Below are 10,019 nucleotides of genomic sequence, written 5' to 3'. Positions count from 1 at the left end.
ATATAATGAAGACACCTGTCCTGTCCTAGGAAGAGCTGGGTTACACTAAACTAGTACCGGACCCATGGCGGTGCCTAACTATTACAGAGGTAGATATAATGAAGACACCTGTCCTGTCCTTGGAAGAGCTGGGTTACAAGGAGATAGTATTGGTTCCATGGAGGTACATATCTCCCTGTAACCCAGTTTTTCCTAAAACATTACAGATGTCTTAGTTATATCTGCTTCTGATATAGTCAGGCACCGCCATGGGACTGGTACTAACTATATCCATAGCAGATATAACACAGATGCCTGTATTGTCCGAGGACAAGCCAAGTTACTTGGAGCGAGTACTGGACCCATGGCGGTGCCTAATCATATCAAAAGCAGATACATGCGGTCCCCTACTTAAGAACACTCGACTTACAGACGACCCCTAGATTTTGGTAATTTACTGTACTTTATCCTTCGGCTACAATAAACATCTATAACCATTATCACAGCTTTATGGTTAATCCTGGTTCTTATGACAACCCAACCCAAATTTTGGCAGGGGTTACAATTATAAAATATACAGTTCCGACTTACATACCAATTCAACTTAAGAACAAACCTGCAGAACCTGTCCTGTACGTACCACGGGGACCGCCTGTATAATAAATAAATGGTCAAAGAAATTTTGGGTTACTTACAGTAAATCCAATAAAACATGCCTTAAGTGATGACATTTTGATGGAGTGGTCCGAGTGCTGAGATCCCCACTAACAAAGAGGATGTGCAGTGATGAGCTCCGCCCCATTGACTCTAAAAAGATAGCACCCACCCCCAAGTCCATAGATCACACATTTCCGAGAATACCGAGCGTGGGCTAAGAGACATCCAACACCTTGGGTTTAGCAATTGGCGAGGTTCTCGGTACCGGGACCCTCTCCCATCAAATTTTTGGAGATTTCTGAAACCAAACCAGCCAACAGCTGACTGAGCGAGAAGATGGGTTATAGGGTAAAACCCCTATACAAGGACCTCCTCACAGCTGAGGTTTTGTTACACTGTCCCATCTGAGAAGTGGCACACAGCAAGAAGCAGGGAGGCCTGACATTAGTCACACATGGAGGGTCTGTGCTCATAGAAATATTACTAAGTAGTGGTCATTGGGGCGGAGATTACTAAGTGCACGTTGAAGTCAGCACACTACAGTCAGATGGAAATGGCTGATAACAGAGAATTCCGCAAAATAACATTACGACCAGATACATTACACTCTACCACTTTCTGCTACTTCAGATTCACCTTGATGCAATATAACCAGAGGTCATGTACATGTTACACTTTTAAAGGGAACTCGTTACGGACTCTGTTTGAGCGCCAGCGGATAGAGGGGGAGATGCTAAGTGCAGGAATATATAGTTATACAGGATTTTATGAGCTATTTCCATGCAAAAAGCTGATTTTTCTAGAAAGCCTGTGAGTCCTGTTTCCCCCTTCCACTCTGAGTAACTGACAGATTTTTCTTTATCAATTTGAATCTAAACAGAACTGTCAATCACTCATTGTGGGTGGGGCTCACAGGACTCACAGGCTTTCTGTATAAGTCATCTTTTTACATAAAAATACTGAATGTAACCACAACAAACTATATATCGCCGAGCTCAGCATCTTGCCCTCTATCCAGTGATGCCCTCATCATAGACATAACCGAGTGCAATAAAAAAAAAACCTAAAAACCAAGTAATAAGGCTTTGAGATTATTAATTTAGGAGATTCAGGAGACCTAAATCTGACGGATGAGGCACGAGGTGTATTTATACATAATACACCCCCCCCCCTAAAATAAATAAATCAATAAATGGACGACCAGACAGTTTTTTTTTGAAATTTTTTTTCTTTTTTATAAAACAAATCTTTCAGGGGCTACAGATTATATAATACACTGCAAATATGCTGTATTTTTACAAACTTTTTTTGTTTGCTTTTTTTTTTTTTTTAAATCCAGTTACAACATGGCGATCTCAGAAAAAAAAAAAAAACACAGCTTCAATATAAGCCTATAACTTTAATTAACATAATTAAAAAAAATGTTTCCATATCTAGAACACAATTGATCACAGAACAACTCCTTTCTGGAGCAGATTACAGCCACACGCCGTCCTGTTCATCCCAAGAATTAAAAAAAAAATTAAAAAATTTATTAAAGCAAAAAAAAATGGAGTGGAATGGGGGGTCGGGGGGCAGGGTGGGAAATGGTGGGGGGGGGGGGGGACACAATGCAAAAAGAAGAGACAAAGTGAAATAGGACAGACCATTCAGAAGTCAGCCTGTGCACCTGCTCCTCACGCAAAGCAAGTCCAGTGGTGGCATGCAGGGTCAATGCAACAGAAAAGGAGTGGGGGTGGAGGGGCCGGGACGGGAGCTGAATTCGAGAACATATGGCAACCACGAATATCTTAATCCCAGCCATAAGGAAGAAAAAAAAAAAAAAAACACATATCCAAGTTTCATAGTCAGATATAATTAAAAAAAATATATATATATCATAACATCAAATCCCTTTAACAACAGGGACTTTACATTCTAAACAAAATGCAAAAAAAAAAAATAATAATAAACCCATTCCTTGGGATGAACATCGGAGTAATTACATCATAAATATTATGACATTACTGGTGGCAGATCCACTGGAATATGTGCAACAAGCTCTATAGTTTCTTTTTGTTTTTCCATTTTGTAATACAAACTATCCCTTTCTCCCACAGACCCTTTAAAAATGTTTTTTTTTTCTTTTTTTAAATCTCTCAGGCTGCCCCCCTCCCCTCCCCCCAGTTTCCCCCCCCCCCCCCCCTTTGACTTTACCCCCACTTGAAACTATAGCACAGAAGCAGAAATCGGTGCCAAGTAATACACCGGCCTAACCATGTAGACCCATTATATAAATGAAGGAAAATGCTGAAAATTCAGCACAACACCACTTTTTTTTTTTTTTCTTAAGAAAAAAAAAAATAAAAGTTTACACCTCGACGCTATACAAAATGCTAAAAAGGGACCGGACAAGGATTAACGCTTGGTTCTTGGATCTGTGTCTACTTTAGGCGGATGCAAGTGCTGGGATGGACAAACCGTGCACAGTGCAATGGCCAAAAACTCCACTACAACACGGCTGTGGCCAAAAATATCCAAAAACTCCACTATAACATGGCCAAAAACATCCAAAAGCTGCACTATAACTCGGCTGTGGTCCTATATAAAAGAACTCAACAGGGTCTCAAAAAAATGTTTCAATTTAATATATATATATATATATATATATATATATATATATAAAAAAATATTTTATTCTGCAGCCAAAAAGTTGCGTGGGTCAAACTACCCAATAATCTGGATTTTTTTAATTTTAAGCTATACAAATGGTGGCCTTATCACCATCACAACAATACAAAATGGCTTTGGGGGTGAACAGGCAGCCCACATCTTGAGAAGACGCTCCTCTAGTGCGGACAACCCCCCCCACCCCCTCCAAGACCTACGACACGTAATACGTCTCCTCTGCCACCTATAATCGGATCCATCTGTAATTTTTCTAAAGCAGCATCAGTCAGATTCCAAGCATACGCACTTCAAAAAGACTTCCCATTGGCAAAATTCAAAACAAAAATTTTTGTTTTTAAAAAAAACGCACAACATAAGAAAAAAAATCCTCAATGTGGTTCTCTAAAAAAAAAAAAAAAAACACATCTAAAGTCAGTAGTCAACAGGTCAAATTCACAATCCTGCAACTCACTTTCCATACAGCAGGGGGAGCCCTCGCGCTATCGCCTGTGCAAAACAGAATATGGCAATTTTACACGCGCTGAATCGGTAGATGCGCCATCATCCATCCACCGCACTGTAAAATCGACAATTCATTATTCAAGTCTTCAATGTCCAAAAAAAAATAAAAAATTCTACGGGAGATTTCCTTTAAAATTGTGTAAAAAAAAAATAAAAAAATTGGGGGAAGTGGAGAGGGAGGGGGGGGGGGGGTGAATATTTTTAGAAAATTTAAAAAATAATGAGAAGCGTAAGTTACCCTTACTAATAGGCTCTGGCTGATTACATATGGGGACGTGAATATTTTTGAAATTTTTAGGAATTATAAGGAGGGGGATTAAAATGGACTAATCTGGGGGGGGCAAGGATCTGGCTGAATACTTCAGGGGTTCTCGGGGAGAGGTCATTTTCAGCTGAAATGTTAAATACATTTAGGAAATCGCGAGAGAGGGGGACGAGAGGACACAGAACACATAACCTACAAGTGCAGCTTACAGTATCTGGTGCTGTTATCGAATACTGTGCTAAGAGTCGAGGTAGATGACCAACAAAACATTTTTTTTTCTCTAAAAAAAACCAGGACAAAATAATAGTAATTAATATGTCTTTGCGGGCCCCAAACTTCCTAAAACTTGGAGACCAACAGCAGCTTTTCATGTCAAATCGAAAAAAAAAACAAAAAAATTACATATACAAAAAGAAGAGGCAGGAGTTGTCATATAAAAAATAAACCAAAAACAACACAATCTCTGGGTGGTACCTAAGAACAAATTCCTCATTGACGTGGCAAAAACATCACAGAAAGACCAAAAAGTTTCAATCGTTTAGTAACCATAAGGAATAGCACATCCAATGAGCGAGAATTTTAGGAGATCGCCCCCCCCCCCCCCTGCAAATCTGGAGTTTCGCCCTAAAGTCATAAGCAGAGCAGCCTCTTAATGGAAAAAAAAAAATTAAGACATAAAACAAAACATTTAAAAAATTAATTAAAACCCCCAGAAAATAGGAAGTGATGGAAGAGTCTTAGCGTGCGGCGGGCAGTCACCGGCTACTGGAAGAGTACTTGGCCTTGGTGATGAGATAGAGCACAATGTCTTGGTGGCCACCATAGGCCGCTATGTGCAGGGCGCTCCAGCCGTCCCTGTTTGCCAGTCTGATGTCTGCACCAAATTTGACCAGAAGTTTCACCAACTCCAGGTTCCCATCAATGACGGACTGGTGCAGAGCCGTCTGACCTTCTGGACCAAAGGAATTGACGTTAAACTCACAGTTGGTCATGTTCTGGAGTAAGGACTGCAGCTCCTTAGTGTTCCCTTTCCGTACGGCTTCCTGGAAGACCCTCTGCGTGTGAGGAATGGAGCAGGTGGACACCTCTGTCTGGCTCATGGTTGCTCCAGGTGGACAGGTCTCTTCAGAGGACAAGGGTCCAGGTGGACAGGTCTCTTCAGAGGACAAGGGTCCAGGTGGACAGGTCTCTTCAGAGGACAAGGGTCCAGGTGGACAGGTCTCTTCAGAGGACAAGGGTCCAGGTGGACAGGTCTCTTCAGAGGACAAGGGTCCAGGTGGACAGGTCTCTTCAGAGGACAAGGGTCCAGGTGGACAGGTCTCTTCAGAGGACAAGGGTCCAGGTGGACAGGTCTCTTGAGAGGACAAGGATCCAGGTGGACAGGTCTCTTGAGAGGACAAGGATCCAGGTGGGAAGGCCTCTTTGGAGAAAGGGAACTTCAGAGGATGGGTGTCTTCAAAGAATGAAGGTCCAGATGGAAAGGAGACCTCAGAGGATGTGGGTCCAGGTAGAAAGAAGACCTCAGAGGATGGGGATCCAAGTAGAAAGGGGTCTTCAAAGGATGAAGGTCCACCTGGAAAGGTCTCTTGAGTAGATGTTGGCTCCAGGTGTCCACAGATGAAGAATAGGATAAGCCCAGCAGGTTGTGCCCCAGTGTCCAGGCTCTGAGGGTCGCAGTAGATCCAGGAGCCCCCTCGGTATCTCCTCGGGTGCAGGGAGCGCTGCTAGTAATCCCACAATGCAGTGACTCCCCTCCACAGTGCGGGGCTCGGGCTCCGGGGCAGTCGGGTGCAGCAGGCTCTGCTCCGGGGCTCCGCACGATGTCCTCCTCCCGGTCCGCTGTGGCTCTGACTCCCTCCTCTCCGGCCGGCGCAGCCCCTTTTAGGTAGACTCTGATTTGCATCACAATACTCCGCCGTCCTGGCGTCCTATTGGACGAGAGCCCACGTGGGGCCGCCCCCCCTGAGCCAACCCCCAAGAGTGGAACGTTGAGAATCTGGGCGGGGTTTAAAAAGTTTGAGTTTAGGGAGAGTGACAAAAGTTCTCACGCACCGAGAAAAGGGGACGCCCCCCCCCCTGCACAGGCACAAGATACCAGGAGAGAGGGGCGACCCCCCCAAACACTGGATACCAGGAGAGAGGGGCGACCCCCCCCCCCCAAACATAGGATACCAGGAGAGAGGGGCGACCCCTCCAAACACTGGATACCAGGAGAGAGGGGCGACCCCCCCAAACACTGGATACCAGGAGAGAGGGGCGACCCCCCAAACACAGGATACCAGGAGAGAGGGGCGACCCCCCCAAACACAGGATACCAGGAGAGAGGGGCGACCCCCCCCCCAAACACAGGATACCAGGAGAGAGGGGCGACCCCCCCAAACACTGGATACCAGGAGAGAGGGGCGACCCCCCCAAACACTGGATACCAGGAGAGAGGGGCGACCCCTCCAAACACTGGATACCAGGAGAGAGGGGCGACCCCCCCAAACACTGGATACCAGGAGAGAGGGGCGACCCCCCAAACACAGGATACCAGGAGAGAGGGGCGACCCCCCCAAACACTGGATACCAGGAGAGAGGGGCGACCCCCCAAAACACTGGATACTAGGAGAGAGGGGCGACCCCCCCAAACACTGGATACCAGGAGAGAGGGGCGACCCCCCCAAACACTGGATACCAGGAGAGAGGGGCGACCCCCCCCCCAGACCCTGGATACCAGGAGAGAGAGGTGACCCCCCCAGGCATTGGATACCAGGAGAGAGGGGCGACCCCCCCAAACACTGGATACCAGGAGAGAGGGGCGACCCCCCCAAACACTGGATACCAGGAGAGAGGGGCGACCCCCCAAACACTGGATACCAGGAGAGAGGGGCGACCCCCCAAACACAGGATACCAGGAGAGAGGGGTGACCCCCCCAAACACAGGATACCAGGAGAGAGGGGCGACCCCCCAAACACAGGATACCAGGAGAGAGGGGCGACCCCCCCAAACACTGGATACCAGGAGAGAGGGGCGACCCCCCCCCCAGACCCTGGATACCAGGAGAGAGGGGCGACCCCCCCAGGCATTGGATACCAGGAGAGAGGGGCGACCCCCCAAACACTGGATACCAGGAGAGAGGGGCAACCCCCCCCCCCCAGACCCTGGATACCAGGAGAGAGGGGCGACCCCCCCCCCCCGCAAGCACTGGATACCAGGAGAGAGAGGTGACCCCCCCAGGCATTGGATACCAGGAGAGAGGGGCGACCCCCCAGGCATTGGATACCAGGAGAGAGGGGCGACCCCCCAAACACTGGATACCAGGAGAGAGGGGCGACCCCCCCCCCCCCCAGGCACTGGATACCAGGAGAGAGGGGCGACCCCCCCCCCCCCAGGCACTGGATACCAGGAGAGAGGGGCGACCCCCCCCCCAGACCCTGGATACCAGGGGAGAGGGGCGACCCCCCACCCCCCAGGCACTGGATACCAGGAGAGAGAGGTGACCCCCCCCAGGCATTGGATACCAGGAGAGAGGGGCGACCCCCCAAACACTGGATACCAGGAGAGAGGGGCGACCCCCCCCCCAGGCACTGGATACCAGGAGAGAGAGGTGACCCCCCCAGGCATTGGATACCAGGAGAGAGGGGCGACCCCCCAAACACTGGATACCAGGAGAGAGGGGCGACCCCCCCCCCCCAGGCACTGGATACCAGGAGAGAGGGGCGACCCCCCCCCCCCCCCAGGCACTGGATACCAGGAGAGAGGGGCGACCCCCCCCCCAGGCACTGGATACCAGGAGAGAGGGGCGACCCCCCAAACACTGGATACCAGGAGAGAGGGGCGACCCCCCCCCCAGGCACTGGATACCAGGAGAGAGAGGTGACCCCCCCAGGCATTGGATACCAGGAGAGAGGGGCGACCCCCCAAACACTGGATACCAGGAGAGAGGGGCGACCCCCCCCCCAGGCACTGGATACCAGGAGAGAGGGGCGACCCCCCCCCCCAGGCACTGGATACCAGGAGAGAGGGGCGACCCCCCCCCCAGGCACTGGATACCAGGAGAGAGGGGCGACCCCCCCCCCCAGGCACTGGATACCAGGAGGAGAGAGGGGCGACCCCCCCCCCAGACCCTGGATACCAGGAGAGAGGGGCGACCCCCCCCCCCCCAGGCATTGGATACCAGGAGAGAGGGGCGACCCCCCCAGGCACTGGATACCAGGAGAGAGGGGCGACCCCCCAAACACTGGATACCAGGAGAGAGGGGCGACCCCCCCCCCCCCAGACCCAGGATACCAGGAGAGAGGGGTGACCCCCCCAGGCATTGGATACCAGGAGAGAGGGGCGACCCCCCCCCCCAGGCACTGGATACCAGGAGAGAGGGGCGACCCCCCCCCCCAGGCACTGGATACCAGGAGAGAGGGGCGACCCCCCCCCCCCCCCAGACCCTGGATACCAGGAGAGAGGGGTGACCCCCCCAGGCATTGGATACCAGGAGAGAGGGGCGACCCCCCCAGGCACTGGATACCAGGAGAGAGGGGCGACCCCCCCCCCCAGGCACTGGATACCAGGAGAGAGGGGCGACCCCCCCCCCCCCCCCAGACCCTGGATACCAGGAGAGAGGGGTGACCCCCCCAGGCATTGGATACCAGGAGAGAGGGGCGCCCAGTGCTCCCCCGCCATCACTGCATAATGGAACTGCCTGCACTGCAACATTGTTGCTAATCTGTAACTATTTACTTCTAGAAGTTTTCTCTTCTGATGGAAGATACAAAGATAAGGGGGGGGGCTCTTAAAGGGATAATAAAACGGTCTACAGGTTTGTGCCAAATACATGGTCACCAATGTATGGAAACACAGAGTAAAGGAGACTGATGAAAATGTGACCTACACCCCTGGCTCCAGATACCTGGCACCGGTATCACTAATGGGGGAAGCTTAAGGGCTCCAACTATCGGTTTAAAGGGTAAGATGCACCAACCCGATCACATGGTGTAATGGGTGGCTTAAAGGGTCCGGTAGCTGGGGCTATGGGGAGCCCTGCCTGCCGCCTAGTCTGAAAGGAGCAAAACATTCACCAGGGTTTTAATAATAATTCATGATCTGTAGATATCCCACTGATTTAACCCTTCATGGATTAGACTCTTGGCGTTGATAACCCCTTTAAGAGAATAATAGGTGCGCGGCCAGTGACTATCACTCCCAATCTGTGCCAGTGGTCTCTGCAGTGGACATTGTCTTTCTTCTCTCAGCAGACAGAGGGCAGTACTGGACAGAGATCCCTCCGCTCAGAGCCCCCCGCCCGCCTCCCCCCTCCTTCCTCAAGACACCAAATTGTGCATCAAAAGAAGAATTTTACTGACAAGAAGGTGCCACAGAGACAGACGGGTGACAAGGGCCCAGGACACAGGGTATCACCTGTCTGGCCTTTAACCTCTCAGAGACTGAACCAGTCATTAAGGGGTTAACCCTTCCCCTGCCGACTAATTCATCGCCCTTCAGAGTTTGGGGAAGATGTTTCGGGAAAATGATAATCGCCGCTGTGATTGGTCAACGTCATGGATCTTACATCCAGAGGGTGCAGATGTGTGACACTGGACGGCCAGGTCCTGGACAGTGATGTCACAGTATTGGGATAATACACACAGTGATGTCACAGTACAGGGATAATACACACAGTGATGTCACAGTACAAGGATAATACACACAGTGATGTCACAGTACAGGGATAATACACACAGTGATGTCACAGTACAGGGATAATACACACAGCGATGTCACAGTACAGGGATAATGCACACAGTGATGTCACAGTACAGGGATAACACACATAGTGATGTCACAGTACAGGGATAATACACACAGTGATGTCACAGTACAGGTATAATACACACAGTAATGTCACAGTACAGGGATAATACACACAGTGCTGTCACAGTACAGGGATAATACACACAGCGATGTCACAGT

At 49.9% G+C, this 10,019-nt stretch overlaps 1 protein-coding gene across 1 annotated transcript; it reads right to left on the bottom strand.

The window, feature by feature from the left end:
• Positions 1 to 2,837: 2,837 nt before the first annotated feature.
• Positions 2,838 to 5,795, bottom strand: NRARP (NOTCH regulated ankyrin repeat protein). Its single transcript, XM_072125379.1, has one exon. The coding sequence runs from the start codon at positions 5,170 to 5,172 to the stop codon at positions 4,828 to 4,830; it is 345 nt and encodes a 114-aa protein (XP_071981480.1). The 5' UTR covers positions 5,173 to 5,795; the 3' UTR covers positions 2,838 to 4,827.
• Between the last annotated feature and the right edge of the window lie 4,224 nt (positions 5,796 to 10,019).

The sequence above is a fragment of the Engystomops pustulosus genome, chromosome 9 (assembly GCF_040894005.1).
Source record: "Engystomops pustulosus chromosome 9, aEngPut4.maternal, whole genome shotgun sequence".
Taxonomy (NCBI): Eukaryota; Metazoa; Chordata; class Amphibia; order Anura; family Leptodactylidae; genus Engystomops; species Engystomops pustulosus.
Note: the sequence above shows the minus strand (reverse complement) of the source record. Positions and strands in the feature narration are given on the sequence as shown.

Excerpts from the sequence above, each read along its gene's own strand:
- NRARP (XM_072125379.1), bottom strand. The coding sequence starts at position 5,172 with ATGAGCCAGACAGAGGTGTCCACCTGCTCCATTCCTCACACGCAGAGG.